We start from the raw sequence: 17,216 nt of genomic DNA, 5'->3' as shown, positions 1-17,216 counted from the left end.
GTGGAAGAGGTAAAAACATTTCTAATGTTAAAATGTGGAGATAGTAGTGAGCAGTTGGAACTTATTTGATGCCATAGGCCAACCTCTCATTCAGCTCTTAGAGAACATGACAGAGCAATGCTGTTTACAGATTTTTGTTACCACAATGATGAAGGATCCTTTTGTTCCTCTGGGTGATGAGGTTGGGTGGTATAGTTGGCTGGGGGGTGAGTCAGGTTGGGGGTTTTTTTTTCTTCCCTTTTTCCATCTTTTCTTTTGCTGTGTTATTTTCCACGTTTTAAAAAGAGAATGGCTGCATTGGTTTTGTATGGTCCCCAAATGTCTTTATGTTGCATTTGTATGCTCATCAATAGCTTCTATATTTGTATATTCTCAAAGGATTTGTGCATATACTCCACTTGCAATAAAAACAAGAAACAGTTGGCCTGACCATCCAACCAAATGCATTTTTCTGTTTTTATTGGTGCACTCATATTGATGGTTTATGACATAATAACGCACATTAAACTCCTTGTGTTTTTAAAGTAATTTTTATTTAGTTTTCATCAACAATGGGACAGTTAGTATTTACACAGTTTGTACACATATAATTCAATAAACAGAAATATCTACTCCAGTATATGTATAAGCAAACCCATAAAAACAAGATAATATAAATCATAGCAATAATCCCCTCCAAGGTACATTTTCAGCCTTGTCACAAGCGAAGATGTAGACAGCGAACTGTCCACTCAAACAAGTCAATGATTCTTTCATCATGAGCTCTCAAGATGCAACAGCATTTTCTTTCTTTGTTGTTTTGTCCATCCAGCCAGTGATGAGCATTTTCTTAGAGAGGATGTGAGATACTTCACGGTGACTGGAAATACCAGACAGACATTTACACTCCACACCGGCTGGTGGCGGTAGAGCGCCACTTCATTGTTTACTAACCGCCAATAATAATAACGAAGGACGAAGAAGACGAAGAAGCTCCCACACTCGAAAACTCAATTGATCAAGACAGAACAAGAAGACTTATGCCCCTATTGAGGTATATGCTAACTAAACGGGAGAAAATGCTTAATTAATGAGGACTAAGCTTTGAGTTTGGCTCATATTCCTCGGGTATTCTTCCCCACCACCGACACATCCTGGATTAGATGTCAGTCATGGGAAGATACAGGTTTGGGTGGAGGGAATCACAGAACTGCTAACGTGTGAGGGGGTTCTCAGACACTGATTGACTGCCGTTACTAATTGGTTTGATTAATCGTTTACAGTATATTAATATGTTTATATTGCTAATTGGCAGTGACTGATCAGGCTAATTATGAACTAATTGTTGATTTTTGCTTGTTTTTAAACGATTTTCCTAAACACGACCGACCTGATGGTGTTTTCATGACTCCTGGCTTCCCTGTTATTGACAGTTTTTCACCCAGAAACAGCTAATATTTCTCTGTATAATCTCCCCTCTGTCTCTCGGCAGCTGTGTGATATAAAGTAGTTAAAGTGAGCTCAACCCCAAACAATAATATTAATCCAAAAACATCATAGTAAAATACTGACAGTGAATGTTTTTCTGCACATTGAGTACTTTCACTTTATGTACATTTTGCTAATAATACTTGCATACTTTTACTTCAGTAAGGTTTTAAATGTCGGACTTGTGACTAGTGAAGTATTTTCTATCACCACTACAATTATTTGATATTGTAGGTTTTATACCATCATCCATTCATTTCAAGTAATATATATATATATTTTAACCACATGTGAACTCTATATTTCTTAAGTAGTCTCTGCCAGTAGCATCCAAAACTAAGGCTTAATGGCATGTTACCTGCTCCAAGTACTGGTGATATCCATCTGCTGTGACTCTGCATGTGCCAGGAGCCCTACCTGTCGGGGCTCAGGTCTTTTGAACGAGAAAATTTCATTTCGTTGTAAGACCTGATGGGGTGCCGCCCCTCAGCGCCACCTCTGCTGCGCGCTTTACTTTAGCTCGTGATTTGAAACCTTGTGTGTTGCAGTGATCATGGAGGGGGATGAGGTAGAAATGACCGTAGAGGAGCTCCAAAAGTGGATCAGAGGGAAGGTGAAGAAGAGTGAGCTGATCTCCACAGACGTGCTAGAGAGATGCAATGTGCTTCTGTCTCTGCTGGAAAGGAGGGAGAAGCAGGCTGCTTACCTCCTGAAGCTCTGTGAGTGAGTGTTACATCTACTCTATGCTCTTGTTTCTGCCTCTTGTTCAAGCCCTTTGGACCATAATTAACCATTTTGTTAAGTCTGCTCCCTAAAATAGAATAAAAGTGTTTTTCCTGATAGGTGGGAAAGAAAGTTGAGTTCCCTCTCTGTCCTCCCTATTTTTCTCTTTTAAGTTTTTGATTCATATTGTCTTTGTTATTGTATCTTTCAGGTCTGTGGCAGCATGTGAGGCGATTGTGAAGAAACAATACTCGCTGCTGGGGTGGGATTACAGAGACTCAGATTCTGATGAAGATGTTAACACAACATGTGGTAAGATCCAAGTGAATCAATGAAAAAATCTACTCTTGATATATTTGTGTTTTTGCCAGTTGCTCAATGTGTTCAGACACGCCAACTGGCTTATTTTAGTTTGTTTGTTTGAAGGTAAAAATGACTTCTGCCTTTTTCCTTTTGTAGGAAATACACCTCCATCACAGCTTGATCCTGCTGAGGCTCGAGCCGCCAGCTCTCAAACTACAAATGGCTGTACACCACTGTTACCAAAGCTCGGGGGCAGTGAGACCCTCTACAGACATAATGGCAAAAAAATCTCTATCAATTTCAAGAGACAACCAGTTGTGGTCTTGACCAGACTTCCTCCCTGGGAGATCAGTTCCTTACGTCCAGCAGCACCTCAGGATCATGACATGAAAGATAAATCCTCAGACAATTCGGATTCTGATGTGGAGTGGGAACCAGATGATGACTCAAGTGATTGCGATTATTCTATCTCCAGTTATAATAGTAGGTCAAACAAGAGGAGAAAAAGAGATCAAAGGAATGAGGAGCGTGCCAGGAGTCATGCAAAACCCAAAGCCAGCAGAAGTACTGATTCTAAGAACAATGCAACGAGAGCATCCACACCCAAAGCCAGAACAGACTCTGATTCAAAGAGCAGTGCAGCAAAGTCATCAACACCCAACGCCAGTAGAGACACCAACAGTAAGAACACAATGAAAACATCAACACCGCTAGCAAACACCAATGCTAATGGCCATAAAAAAATACACCATACAAGAACATGAACACTCCAACACTCCAAAACTTTTCTGATGCATGAACTAATTTATTTCTGGTCCTAAAAAGTACCCTTCATTGGCTTCCATATCTATATATTTAGACATCATTTATTTGGAGGAACTTCCAATCTTAACATTTTAAAAGAAGTATATAGGCACGACTGGAAATGGATTGTTCCTCCAGTTCATCAGTTACCAATGACACGAGTAACCCCTGTGAGCAGGCTATCAGCTATGTGCCAATCCTCTGACAAAGCGAGCGTGCTACAAGAAGGATCCGTTTCAGTGCACATTTGATGTCTTTCCACAGTGTCACAACCAGCTCCTGCAATAATATCAGCAGCTTTTTCCCGTCACTCTGATGAAACCAGAAATATCCGTCCTAACTTGCCAGAGGAAGAGATCAAAGTGGACATGATGGTCCTGGCGAAGAGGAAGCCCATGAGATGGCAGCAGGGAAAAATAGTGGAGATAGTAACAAGAGGTAACAGAGTTGCTCTTTAACAAAACATCTGCAAACAAAAAGCTTGCAGAAGATCAGATTCCCTGTGCAGTGTAGTACAAGTGCCTTGTGCTCAGAGTGCACCTAACACCTGGAGTTTTACTAAAATATTGTTAGATATACCACTTATGCAGATGTTGGAAAAAGTTTCACTCATTGACATTTTGGCATTTGCAGAGGATGGACGGTTGAAGTACAAAGTTAGTTTTGAAGACAAGGGGAAGAGCCTTGTGTCTGGCCACCACATCGCCTTCGACAGCACCCCGAAGCTGGAGCAGCTGTATGTCGGTGCTCGTGTGGTGGTCGGATGTCAAGAGGACAAGCTCTGGTTCCAGCCTGGTGTTTTGGCAGAGCTGCCCACCAGAAGGAACCGCTTAAGGTGTGTGTTTCGCACCAGTCTACGTCTATGAAACAACAAAAAATTTGGCAAATTCAAACACCCTGGTGAAGGTTTGATGTGATGTGGAACGTTTATTTTTCCAGGTACTTGGTCTTTCTGGATGATCACATTCCGGTTTATGTTGGTTTACCTTTACTTCACCTGGTGTGCAGACCATGTAAGTTTGACTGTTTTCACACCTCTTGCTTTGGATATATCTAGTATGCTGAATTAACCATGGGAGCTATTAAAGTACAGCACTGTTAAATGTAACATTTTTCCCCGCTGGCCCACATGGTCAGTAGATCAGAGTCTTACTGGCCCCCGTGTTTGACGCAGTTGATTTTACAGAAATTGTCTTTCTGAAGATTTAATTAGTTTTCTTTGTTGCTTCTTTTTTCCTTTCACCACCGTTCCCAGTGCGTTCATTTTCTTTTCCAGCTGGGATTTGGGACATGATTCAAAGTCACAGTGCTGCATATATACCACTGTACTGCCAGATACTTCAGGAAGACTAACAGACTCTTTGTTGTTTGACAGTGGAAGATGTTGTAGACGACATTCCAGACAGCCGTCACAAGTTTTTTATGAGTCGATACCTGAAGGACTGGCCGTACCCACATTTAACCCAGTACAAGGCTGGGCAGAGCCTTAATGTAGAATTAAATGGAGTCCAGCAGAGGTGTGAGGTGCAGGTGGTGGACAGCAGCTTGATACAGGTCGTTTTTCAGGTCAGTATCTTTTAACACTGCTGTTGTTTAAATTGTTTTTTCCTGTTTTTTTTTTAAAGTCAGATTTCTGTGGTATAATGTAGTTTTTTGGTCACTCTCAGGAAAATCAACACACGGAGTGGATCCATCGAGGCTCCATACGACTTGAACACATGACGAGATTTTTGGAAATGAGAAGAGAGGAAGAGCAAAAGGATGGCTGACTAAAAGCCCACAGACAATGCAAAAAAAAACAAAAAACCAACATGCAACTTCAGGCCAAAATAAGATTTGCAGTAATGAGTGCACATGAGTAACTCAGAGCTGACATTTGTTTTGTCAAAAATAGAAATGATCACATTCAATCGTATGCCAGTCGAAGGAGCATTTTATTACAATATTGTGTCCAATAAAATACAGTTGTAAGGTGCCTACTCAGGCAATCAGCCTACATTCCTACTTCAAAGGTAGTCTTGTCATTTACATATCTGTAGAGATATGTGGCACAATGATCTGTGCGGCTTTACAGCAAAGCTTTGGGGATGAGAAATCTCATAGCTCATATTCCTGAAGACAAACACTGGAACTGCAGACACTCTTGCTCATGCATGACACACAAGATACATACTAATCAGAAAGTGATGCGTTTGCTAGTCAGCAGTCCACACTCTGTGGTAGTGCGCCATGTTGTTATTCGTCGATCGACACAAACGAAGAAGAAGCAGCAAAAACCATTGTTACTGGACAGCAGCTTGATGCAGGTCGTTTTTCAGGTCAGTATCATTTAACACTGCTGTTGTTCAAACTGTTTTTTCCTGTTGTTGTTGTTTTTTTTTAACAATGCAACGAGAGCATCCACACCCAAAGCCAGAACAGACACTGGTTCCAAGAGCAGTGCAGCAAAATCATCAACACCCAAAGCCAGAACAGACACCAACACTAAGAACACAATGAAAACATCAACACCGCTAGCAAACACCAACGCTAATGGCCACAAAAAAAGACACCATACAAGAACATGAACACTCCTAGCACTCCAAAACTTTTCTGATTCATGAACTAATTTATTTCTGGTCCTAAAAAGTACCCTTCATTGGCTTCCATATCTTTCCCGTCATGGGAAAAAAAATCTGAGAAAGAAATACATCATTTTGTCACCATAGTTTTAAGTTTATGTGGTCATTAAGTGTGTTGCAATTCTCAGCAATGAGGCAGTGTTTATCTCAGCTGATTTTGAGAGGGAACTGATATTTTCTCATCAAAACAACACATTTTTAAAATTTAGACAGCAGTTTTTCTCGTTCATCGTTGTATCTGGTCCGCAAACCGTGTCTGATTTATATATAAGTTAATGTACCCTGTAGTGTTAGCATATTTGGCTAATTTAATGTGCTTTGCCAGACTTTAGCCTGCTGTGACCAGACGGTTTGCTGTTTCATATTTTGTAGCCTTAATTGGGAAATAATTCCATTTTATTGGACTAATCGCAATTACTTGAAAAAACTATGCATGCCTAGACAGTTTGTTGTAAAGGTGCCTGGGTAACGCGGATATTTAGACATCATTTATTTGGAGGAACTTGTTCCTCCAGTTCATCAGTTAGTCACATGTTGTGTTCCCTTACCAATGACACGAGTAACCACTGTGAGCACGCTATCAGCCAATCCTCTGATAATGCCACCAAGACCCAAGACCCTCCGAGCGTGCCACAAGGAAGGATCCATGTGAACATGAATGTCCTGGCCAGAAGGATGGCCATGAGATGGCAATGGGAAAATCACGGGAATAGTAACAAGGTGAGAGAAAAAGAAAATATGAGCAGCCAGCGTAACACAGAATACAATACAGCGCATTGTGTCTTCACCTTGACAGGTATTTGTGTGTAGCCGTTTCAAATCCTCATTACATTGTTTAAAGTGGGCTTTGCTCAATGTTTTCTTTCTTCTTTCTCTTCAGAAGACGGCAGGTTGAAATACAAGATCCATTTTGTGGGGAAGGGGAAGAGCCTAGTCTCCAGTCACCACATTGCCTTTGACTCCAGGCCAAAGCCATGAATGTGAAATGAGAGCCATGTTCCAAGATGGCGCCCCCTTATATTCAGTGACGGTTGCCTACCAGGTGGAAACAATGAAAAAAACTCTGCATTTTGGGGCCCGTAGAGCATCTGCTCTGGAGTTCTTCTGTGGTCGAACTGGTTGAGAGCGTGCACATTATAGCGGTCTCTCAATAGCCAGTGTGGCTGTTGTTGCAAGTTTCAGGGGACCTGTTGCCTTGTGAAAATCCCTTCAGATCAGACAGGCCTGTCAGTGTGGACACTGGTATTACTTGATGTTTGGGACCCTGTATGTGTCACATGACCTGCAATTTGGACCATGGTCAGGATGCCAAAAATCGCCTCACAGGCTGCGATGGGACTGACACATTCACTGCTTTGGGTTTCAGCTCATTGGAGTGGCTGAAAACTGTCTTGATCCCACAAAATAGTGTATTATTTGTTTTTAAGTGTGTTGTGTTTTAAATGAAAATAAATTGTCTAATTTTCTCCAGGCTTATTTTAACTGGTCATAAAGTATCTATTCTAGATGCAGAAATGATAAATACAAACTGCAAACTATGGAAGCCCATTTCCACAAGGAAAAGAATGAGACAAAAAGTAAAATCACTCATGGAAAGTCAAACATTATTAAGTTGTGTGTTACAATTGTGAGTTAAGTCCCTTTGGCAATAAAGTCTAAATTAAGAGACACTAAGTCAACACCATCAAAATTATAATTATTTAAATATAGGAGTCAAGTCAAAACTCAGAGTTGAGTAAAACTTAAAGGGTTACCTTAGTGAGACAATTATGGGTCAAGTCAAGAAATGACAATAATAATATTCACAATAACTTTATTCAAAAGCTAACATTTGGCTAAATAACATTTCTCCATCAGTCCTATTCTTGTATACTTGTGACTGTCGCAGGTTCGCGGTATTGCGCTCGCTCGTCGCTCGTGGTTGTTTGTGTACATTCAAGTCTGAATAACATTCTCGGCGCAGGGAGGCGTTAGAGCCACCAGTCTGAACCAGAACTAGCTGTGCAGGGAAGGCTGGAAAAAAGCTGGCTGCTTGCTAGCAACAGAGCCTTGAATATCGGGCTGTCGAGAAGATAAAAGAGAAAACTGGAACACCACCACGGACTTCTTGTGGGACAAACGTACAGGCCTCGCTGCTAAAACGGTAAATGCTATATACGCACTGTTAATTAAGCCACATTCCGACCAGACGTTTCGCACGACTGCTAGCGAAAGTAACCTAGCTGTTTAGCTAGCTGACGAACGTAGCTAAGACAAGATGGCGGCCAAATTATTTACATTAGCTAATGTTGCTAGCAAAGCATGCTAACACCCTGCACGTCGCTCGTTGGTCAGTTAGTTTGCTGCTTCGAGTTTAAAGCAATTTTGCCGTTAATAGGTTGGTGTTTGTTAGCGGGAAAAGTATTATGTGCTAATACTGAATGCCACAGTGAATACTGGAATTAACCGCGTTAACGGTAGGGTTACTAACGCATCCGCTTACATGGTAAGAAAAAAAAGGACGCTTGTAGAAGTGTATTATGAACTTGCGACCATGTTAACGTTTTGCTATGAACAACGTTAGCTTAGCTAACGCTTAAATTACATTTTCAAAACGTTGTCGCCGGTCTTGTATTGATAACGTTGCAGAAAGTGTGTGTTTTGATTCAATGCTTTGAAGCAACACTATTTACGGTAGCCATTGGTGGTTTTCTCATCGTGAAATGGGATCATGCAACAGGGTTATTAAAATGCGTCCACGAATTTGAACATTACTCTCTGTTCTCATGTTTCCAGGCTCGCTTTAACAGTTGTCTGTCTAACATTAGTTGTAACTATAAGCTTTATTAGCTGCATGCTTCACCACGATGCTCGTAAAAGTTGGGAGTGTTGACCTGTGTTATATGTGGTAGGCTGCTCTCAAATATAGGCCTCCAACACTTTTTTTTTAAACCAAGTTTGTGTACCGTGCTGTTGTCATTAATCAACCCCTTTGATGCGATTTTAAGAAGCCATTTATCTGTTTTAAGGGAAGCTTTATTGATCAGTTAACGTTTCATCTTCACTGACAGTAGAATGCTTGTGCCTAAAATGACTTTTCAGGCTGCTCGTTCAAATCGTTTATATCTCCTACAAATGCACCTCCCACACTCCCACAAATCACCTAGAGTCTGGCAGTGGACAGCTGTCCCACTGATGTCAATGTTTGGTAACGAGAAAAATGTGAACAGGAGTAACTTTGAAGAGGGGTTTCCTAAATCTATGTGCAATTATAGTTTTTTTAATTCAGGAAACATTGCATCAATCTTAAAGGTCAGTTTTGCCAAATGCTCTCATTATTTTTTTGTATTCTGGATGATGTTTAATTTGTCCTTCTAATAATTCTGTAGATGCCTCACACAAGACGGTACTCGTCTTCGGACAGAGACAGTCGAAGCAGCTACCAAGACCGTTACAGAGACAGAGACAGAGACAGAGGCCGGAGACATCGGCACAGAAGATCGCCTACTTACTCCTCAAGCAGTGACAGAGACAGAGACAGAAGGGGACGGGGACACAGACAGGAAGGAAGCTATGCACGCTCAAGGAGGTATGGTTGGTTTCATTTGATATGCTGAAAATGTATTTTGTAGTACCACCTCTGCAGATCTTTTTTTTAAGTTCAATTGCTTTGTCAGCCTTCAGGTTTCAATGACTTTCTCTGTCCTCTGATTCAGTCGTAGCTATGACAATCGCTCCGTGGAGCACCGGCCATTTGACAGAAGATACTGCGAGGGATACAGGCGCTTGGATCAGAGCCGAGATCATGACCGTGACAGAGACAGGGAGCCACATGGAGCAGCTGAAAGTTACTATCCACGCGACTTCTCCCCAAACATGTATGACCACCGACGTGGCCGCGAGAGGGAGCGCGAACGGGATGAGTCGTACCGACGGAAAGGCAGCAGGCGTAAGCACAAACGAAGGCGGCGTAGAACCAGGTCCTATAGCCCATCCTCCTCGGTGAGTACAGCCAGACCTGAGACTGTGTGTTAACTCTCCTCATCCTTCTCCTTCCATCTCTGTCTCTTCCACTCAGCTTTCTGTCTCTGTCTTTCTCTAACCATTTCTTCCTCACAGCTCCTGGAATTGGTAAGTAGTACAATCTTTATGATTTGTTTTTGTTCTGTCAGAACGGTTTTGTTTTGTTTTTTTAGTGGGTTTTGCTTAAATTGGCATTTCTTTTTGGCAGAGCATTTTCATTTTTATCCAAACACTTTTTTCCGTAGTTCATGAATGATCAACCAATAATTCTTGCTGCTCTTCAGACACGCCCACCACAGCTTTTATAACTTGTTATTTTGTAAGCCAAGTTACACTTCGTCCAACTTAATGCAGTGTCTGTGGCCCTGCCTCTCATGAAATTTTATTTTGTGTGTTGTCAGTTTGTTTGGAGAAGGCCTAACTGCTTGTGTAGAAGTTGGTTGGCCACTTGTGACCTTTAGTGCAGATAGGCTGACAAAAGTGAAAATGTTCTACCAAACACCATGCAAAATTTAGATTTAAATTAAATGCTGATTTTTCTTAGAATGGATTGGCATTTAAAATGTTTTAGATTTGTTAAAATGCCTTTTTGTGTGGGTTATGTTAACCCACACCTTTGTATTAAGTAGTTTAAATTTTAAGTGAGCAAGGACTTGAATTTGACGTAGCTTACATGTATGATGAGGTTTATCTTTAGGTATTTCTTGTTTGATTACGTATGGTCTTCTCATTTTATTTTCCATCTTGTTTAACCTGAAAAATCAACCTGATATGTTTTGAATCAGTTATATTATTGTCTTGATTGGTTTTTGCGTTGATGAATGGATATGCCAGTTGCTTCTTTGTTTGTAAGCAGCTGTGGTTTTAAGGTAGAGGGGGGGAGGAGCAGAGGACAACATGTGATCTTTGACTTGTTCCCTTGCACTATATCCCTATCGTTATATATTTCCTTCACGTGGTGTCATGCGTGAATCGCCCCATGACCACCAAACCCACCTACAACCACAACTACATCAACTACCACCAACACCACCCTCCTCCTCCCTCCTCGTCTACCTGTGCCGCCTGACACCATGGCTGCGGCTGTCCCTGAAACCCCCCTGTCCCTCCGGTCGTGTCGTGACCTGCTGATGGTGGTTTGGGTGCGAAAACAGCGGAGCAACAGCCGGACGCGGGCACTGAGTGTGAGGGACGACGAGGAAGGGCACCTGATCTGTCGGAGTGGGGACGTCCTGCAAGAGAGATGTACTCACTGCCACTACTCTATCGTAACCCTTCTCCATATGAGTATTAAAGCATAGAGCATTTACATGACATGGGAGTGCCTGATGATGATGCCTTGCTAGAATGCTCTTCGCTCTAGCTGAAATAGCAGGGTGGATTGCAACAATGTTGGAGATTTTGAGAGGGACTTTAGATACCTTCTTCTTTTTGTTGTAGGATTTTAAGCTGTGGGGCATTTTCTATGTTTCACAGGTTACTTGACTTTCCTAAACATAGAATCCCATTTGCAGCTGTTTGTTTCTGTTGCGTTTCAGATTAAAACTCAGTTACAGGTTTAAATCTGTAACTTAAGCTAGTCATTTTCCACAATGAGGTTTCAAGGAGTTCCTTATTTTTTTTTTTTTTAAGTAGACATCTAACATGCAAATCACCGATGTAGTCTTTGCCTAGCACAACCAGCACACATACGGACAGTAAATTTATATTAACACATTTGTCATTTTCAGAATCATGCTGTTTTTTTTGTGTTTGTTTGTTTTTTAGTAGAAATCCTAATAATTTTTCCACACATTACCTCTGTGTCCTTTTGGGCAAAGACAGCCGCATCTTCAAGGGATGTGCCCTTATCTTTGATGGCTGCAAATCTGTCGTCAAAGGAAGGGAGCACTTTACATTCGCCCCCTTATTTTCTTCATGCGTATCATAGTGCAATGCATTCAGTTACCGTAGATTACCTCAAAGTGTTTCGAGCCTGCCAGATTGAATAGGCAGCCATTTGAAAAGGGGATGGGCGCTAGAATTGATCCGCCTGTCTACACTTTTGCATTATGTATTGCTGCTTAAGTCTACATGTCTAATGCTACTGTTCTTTCTTTCCCCACTCTCCTTCTCTCTTCCTTTTCTCTCTCTGTGTTGTGTTGCAGATGAGATTGTCAGCACTTTGGGGGAAGGCACCTTTGGGAGGGTGATGCAGTGCATTGACCACCGCAGGTGTGTGTCAGTTAACACAGGAAAAACAACAGCTTTCAGGCTCTGGGATTTCCAAGACCCCGAGTTGGGAATACCTGCTCACTGATATCTATTTGTAGATTGTAACAAGTGTGTTTGTACTGTGCCTCTCAGGGGTTAGACTTCAGATTAGGATAAGAGCATTAACATCCACCTTTGCTATTGTGAACTGTTGTTGTACATCTTAAATGGTTTTCTGCAGTCTGGGTTATCCGGTAATTTTTTGTAATGGGTAAATCTGTTGTGGCCTTTCATTGCATTTTTTTCTTTATATAGCCTGTCTTATGAGTTGTTTTTAAGAACAATAAGCACAAATGATATTTGACCGGAATTTCTCCCATTTTTCTGGGACTTGGTTATGAGGACTGCCACCATTTTTTACTGTCAGAAACTTCAGGCAAATTAGCTCTGCTGTATCTTACCCCTCTGTGACTGCGGGCCCCTGTGAAAACTGTGCCTCCTCCTTCTTAGACTCATAATAGAAGATTTGTTGTCAGGTGATAGATATATACATCAAGAAAGTTAATTAAAGCCACCAGACCCTCGAGAAAGTGATATTACACTTTACATTACTGTGAATTAAAGTGAAATGTCACATTTCCCCTGAACGAGGTTTACACCTAATGCATATTTTGTGTTTTATTATCTCTGGTTTTAGCTTCATACTATCTTCTGTTTTACAGGGGAGGAGCCCATGTTGCTCTGAAAATTATCAAGAATGTGGAGAAGTACAAGGAAGCAGCTCGTCTGGAGATCAATGTATTAGAGAAGATCAATGAAAAGGACCCTGATAACAAATTGTGAGTTCTGACTGGATATTGTTTTATTACATTTAAAGTACCACTGCCTGAACCCACGCTGTTTTCCTTATTAGATCTGGGCGATAAAGCTACAATTTACCAGTAGTTGTATAAATAAAGTTGTGTCCTGTGTCTTGCAGCCTTTGTGTACAGATGTATGACTGGTTCGACTACCACGGCCACATGTGTATCTCCTTTGAGCTGCTCGCTCTCAGCACCTTCGACTTTCTAAAGGAAAACAACTACCTGCCCTACTCAATTGGTCAGGTCAGACACATGGCCTACCAAATCTGTCTCGCTGTGAAGTGTAAGTTTTTTTTTATGTCCTCTGTTTTATTTTCATACACAAGAATCTTATGTGATTAAGAGACTTAAGAATGCAATTAACGCAACAAATATAAATCTAACCATATTGCTGATAAGTAAGCTAATGCAGCATGCTCAGTATAGACAAAGAGACTTAAATTGAACTTGTATATTCTTGTAATGATACTGTTTTTGTAATACTTCTCTAAAATGAGTGTAGTTTTCTAACAAACGTGTCCTCACTTATTACTGGTTCTTAATCAATTACCTATAAATTGAGTGGCTGGACAGAGAATCTGTCAGCTTATAGCCACATGAAGGCATTATAGCACCAGAGGCCGGGAGAAGCAATGTGTCCAGTCACTTATTAAACTTCTTAGTGGAAAAATAATGCTGTAATGTCGAATTCCTGTTTCAAATTTCAGCATATTCTGTGGATGTTTTTCTTATCTTCTCATTTATCAATAACTATCTGTATTATCATCACATGTTGTAGCATGTCTCAGCTGCTTTGAAAGAAACCCTGTGTGATTAGATGGATTGTGTAAAGTAGCTTTAAGTTCATTTGCTGTCAAAATGAAGACTTAAAGAAATTACTCATTCTTTTTTTTCCCATAGTTCTCCATGACAACAAGCTGACGCACACAGACCTAAAGCCTGAGAACATCCTGTTTGTCAACTCAGACTTCACAATGTCGTTCAATGTAGAGAAGGTAGGATGTCGCAGAATGCAAAGGAAAAGGCTGACAAAACATTTCTGGTGTGTAGATTTTGCACTTCATTGTTTTGTTTGTTGCAGAAGCGAGAAGAGCGGACGGTGAAGAGCACGGCAGTACGAGTGGTGGACTTCGGCAGTGCCACTTTTGACCATGAGCACCACAGCACCATTGTGTCCACGCGGCATTACCGTGCCCCCGAAGTCATACTAGGTGAGGATGTCTATCACGTCACTTATCACAGTTCCAATCAAAGTCAGGTCCAGACGTTCAACATAGAAATCCGTTTGTAGATGAACACCTCTGTAGACGAAAGATTCACCTGCAGGTTCTTGTAGAAACAGGCCGCATTCTACAAGTTGAAACAAGCAGAGCTCAACATCCTCAACCTGCTTCACCACTGAAAAGACGTTTTAACTGTCTTGTTCTGCAGGAGATTCTGATTCAGTAGTATTGACTTATACTTGGAGCAGTAGGTGTCAAGATCAGTTAGTTAAGAAATACAAATTAACAGACTAGGTTTAATCTGTGAATTATTGCCCTGTAAGTTGTAATCTTGAAAGCACACGGTGTCTGTGCCATGGACTGGATTGTCATCGTCATCAAGACCGGCCTGCAGTAGTCTCCAGATATGACAAATTTTCATTGTGTTCATTTATTCAATGCATATTTTTGTCCTTCAGAGCTGGGCTGGAGCCATCCCTGTGACGTGTGGAGCATTGGCTGTATCCTGTTTGAGTACTACCTGGGCTTCACCTTGTTTCAGGTACAGTGGCACCATACTGCTGCCGGCAGACTTTTGGACCTGATTTTCACCTCTGACATTGAGCATTTGAGACTTTGGCCTATATCGCACCTAACAGTGGAACCTACACGTGTTCATGGCATGTGTTAATCCAGGAGGATCAACTCTTGGTGTCGTTGTTGAGCTCTGACTGTCTGTTTGACAGCAGTACTTAAACCCTGATTATCCTCTGAATCAGCCTCTCCCTTTCATGTCTGTTCCTCTTTCCTGCTGAATCACCGGCCTGGAATTAAGTCATTTTTAGGGCAAGGCCACCTTGGCCTTTGATAAATATAAAGTTATCGGGGCATTGTGAATAATATTTAGGGCAACAAGGCCGAAAACCAGTGGTACAATAACAATGTGGATGTGAATGCGTCGAGTTTACTGCGTCATTCTGGATCTTAATACAGGATGCACGTCTGTCAGGCTGTTCGGTCGTGGTGTAGTTCCTGCCCTGGAATCATGTCTGTCTTTTTTACATTTCTTTCAGACTCATGACAACAGAGAGCATTTGGCCATGATGGAGAGGATCCTGGGACCAGTGCCCTCTAGGATGATTCGTAAGACACGGTGAGAGCACACGCAAACACACCATAGTGTTAAAAGCATGCACACTCTTGAACAGCGCTCACACTGATCTCTGTATGCTTTCAGGAAGCAAAAGTATTTCTATCGTGGCCGTCTGGACTGGGATGAGAGCTCCTCAGCTGGGAAATACGTCAGAGAAAACTGCAAACCCTTACGGGTAAGTGGGGCGAATGGACAGTGAAAAAGGAAGAAATAAGATCAGCAGGGCTGGAACAACAAAAGTGCGTGTTGCCATGACCTACAGTTCCTCTCTTGATCGTCTCTGAGTATTACTCCTAATCTCTCACTTGTTTCCCTTTCTCCATCATCCTTTCCCCTGTCAGCGGTACCTATTGTCAGAGGCGGAGGAGCACCACCAATTATTCGACCTCATTGAAAGCATGTTGGAGTACGAGCCCTCCAAGAGGCTGGTGCTGGCCGACTCCCTCAAACACCCTTTCTTTGAGAACGGGGGGATTGGCGAGGCAGCGGGCAGCAAGAACTGGGAAGGCAACCGGGACATCAGCCGGTGACCCACAAGCCTCCAAAGACTGAATGACAGATGAGATCTTTTCTATGTGGAGTGGGTGAACTGTTGACTCAATCGGGGCTTTGGATGTTCTGTTGTTTTGTCATGAAAGCATGGACACCTTAACTTCTTGCTCCTCCACCCTGCCCCTCTGACGTCCACCTCTGCAGCCACAGGAGGCATGTTATTGCAGCCGAGAGACCAAAATACTCCACGAGAGACTGGAAAAGAGTCAAAATAAATCTTTTCTGATGGCCACAGCCTCAAAAGTAGCCCTCTATGCAGCTCCTGTCTTCCTTTTAACTTCGGAACCACCTTCCTCCCCTCCATCCGTCCATCTGTTATTTTCATCAGCATGTAAAGAAAATAATTCACCTTTCTGTGGAAATAAGTACTACAAAATCGGTTATACAAAAACTCAGCATTGGACAAGAAATGTCTTCCAAATCTGAAGTCGAAGGAAAGCGTAAAAAGGAGATAGAGCTGCACGTGCAGCGCAAGTCCTCACCGACATAGATCTAAACATGGAGACGAGAGATATTCTGTTGCGCTACCATCCAGTCATTCAAACTGAGTATCATATTTCCTTGGAAATATGGCAACTATCTCCAGCAGAGGCAAGTGTCTCACATCTTTGTTTACGTTTTTTTGTGAGCACTTGCTTTGCATACGTTTCTTTTTTATGTATAAAAGGATTATCCCATAAACGGAGACTCTTGCCCTTCATCTCCAGTCATCAGGCCTGTTATTATCCACCAGTGAGATGAGAATGGGGATGGACACTCCACACACACACGGGCCTCTGTGGGCTGTCTTATTGATAGAGATATGGTTGTTATGTTACGTGTTACTTTCGGGGTTTCAGAGAGAGTGTGTGTGTGTGTGTATGTGTGCTCGCAGGGGTGGGTGACCTGTTCATGTTTTGCTCAGTGGCGTCTTAGTAGTTGAGCGTCAGTCATGGTTTCATTCTCACAGTTTTAAAACAGGAAAAACATGAACTGCCTTTTACATGTTGTAATATGATCAGACAGGTTAAGCACACAGCTCCTGGTGGTAGCCAATGAGCCACACCCAACTCCTGTTGACAGTATTTATTTTGAGTTCCTTTAGGTCATAGTCTCCACCCCCCACCTGTACATGACTTGTTTTTTTGTATGAAATTAAAGCATATAAAACTGTATATATGATTGTGTAGAATTAAAGTTAAGTCCTCCTTGCCAAAGGCTTATGGTGCTCTCAGTATCAGTGTGAGCCTCTGGTAGCCAAAGGGAGGCGCTCTGTCTTTAAATACCATCGCTGTGTCTGAGTCCATCTCTTACCTCACTGACTAATACCACTGCAGGATGGTCTGTGAGAAGA

General features: G+C 41.9%; 2 protein-coding genes across 3 annotated transcripts; both read left to right on the top strand.

Annotated features, from left to right (window-relative positions):
- Positions 1–943: 943 nt before the first annotated feature.
- On the top strand, positions 944–7,382 carry LOC139345774 (histone-lysine N-methyltransferase SETDB1-B-like). The gene is made up of 10 exons (XM_070984593.1): positions 944–1,033; positions 2,016–2,190; positions 2,402–2,502; positions 2,650–3,174; positions 3,562–3,735; positions 3,931–4,132; positions 4,237–4,310; positions 4,673–4,863; positions 4,965–6,638; positions 6,799–7,382. The coding sequence occupies exons 2-9, from the start codon at positions 2,021–2,023 to the stop codon at positions 5,064–5,066; spliced, it is 1,539 nt and encodes a 512-aa protein (XP_070840694.1). The 5' UTR covers positions 944–1,033; positions 2,016–2,020; the 3' UTR covers positions 5,067–6,638; positions 6,799–7,382.
- Positions 7,383–7,815: 433 nt separating this feature from the next.
- clk2a (CDC-like kinase 2a) lies at positions 7,816–17,150 on the top strand. Of its 2 annotated transcripts, XM_070983921.1 has the most exons (13): positions 7,816–8,061; positions 9,287–9,486; positions 9,614–9,899; positions 11,075–11,165; positions 12,068–12,134; positions 12,836–12,952; positions 13,093–13,259; positions 13,877–13,971; positions 14,058–14,187; positions 14,658–14,740; positions 15,252–15,331; positions 15,416–15,506; positions 15,673–17,150. In XM_070983921.1, the coding sequence occupies exons 2-13, from the start codon at positions 9,287–9,289 to the stop codon at positions 15,859–15,861; spliced, it is 1,596 nt and encodes a 531-aa protein (XP_070840022.1). In that variant the 5' UTR covers positions 7,816–8,061; the 3' UTR covers positions 15,862–17,150. The 2 variants fall into 2 exon arrangements, with proteins under 2 accessions (XP_070840022.1, XP_070840023.1); XM_070983922.1 differs by lacking the exon at positions 11,075–11,165 and having other exon boundaries at positions 7,896–8,061.
- The last annotated feature ends 66 nt before the right edge of the window (positions 17,151–17,216 follow it).

Source organism: Chaetodon trifascialis, chromosome 17 (genome assembly GCF_039877785.1).
Source record: "Chaetodon trifascialis isolate fChaTrf1 chromosome 17, fChaTrf1.hap1, whole genome shotgun sequence".
NCBI lineage: Eukaryota > Metazoa > Chordata > Actinopteri > Chaetodontiformes > Chaetodontidae > Chaetodon > Chaetodon trifascialis.
Note: the sequence above shows the minus strand (reverse complement) of the source record. Positions and strands in the feature narration are given on the sequence as shown.

What these genes read in the sequence shown, in the direction of transcription:
- LOC139345774 (XM_070984593.1), top strand. Translation starts at nt 2,021, where the DNA reads ATGGAGGGGGATGAGGTAGAAATGACCGTAGAGGAGCTCCAAAAGTGG. An exon ending in ACCAGAAGGAACCGCTTAAG is followed by an intron (nt 4,133 to 4,236) that starts GTGTGTGTTTCG and finishes TTATTTTTCCAG; the next exon opens with GTACTTGGTCTTTCTGGATG. An exon ending in TCACCTGGTGTGCAGACCAT is followed by an intron (nt 4,311 to 4,672) that starts GTAAGTTTGACT and finishes GTTGTTTGACAG; the next exon opens with TGGAAGATGTTGTAGACGAC.
- clk2a (XM_070983921.1), top strand. Translation starts at nt 9,287, where the DNA reads ATGCCTCACACAAGACGGTACTCGTCTTCGGACAGAGACAGTCGAAGC. An exon ending in CCTATAGCCCATCCTCCTCG is followed by an intron (nt 9,900 to 11,074) that starts GTGAGTACAGCC and finishes GTGCGAAAACAG; the next exon opens with CGGAGCAACAGCCGGACGCG. An exon ending in TGCCCCCGAAGTCATACTAG is followed by an intron (nt 14,188 to 14,657) that starts GTGAGGATGTCT and finishes TTTGTCCTTCAG; the next exon opens with AGCTGGGCTGGAGCCATCCC.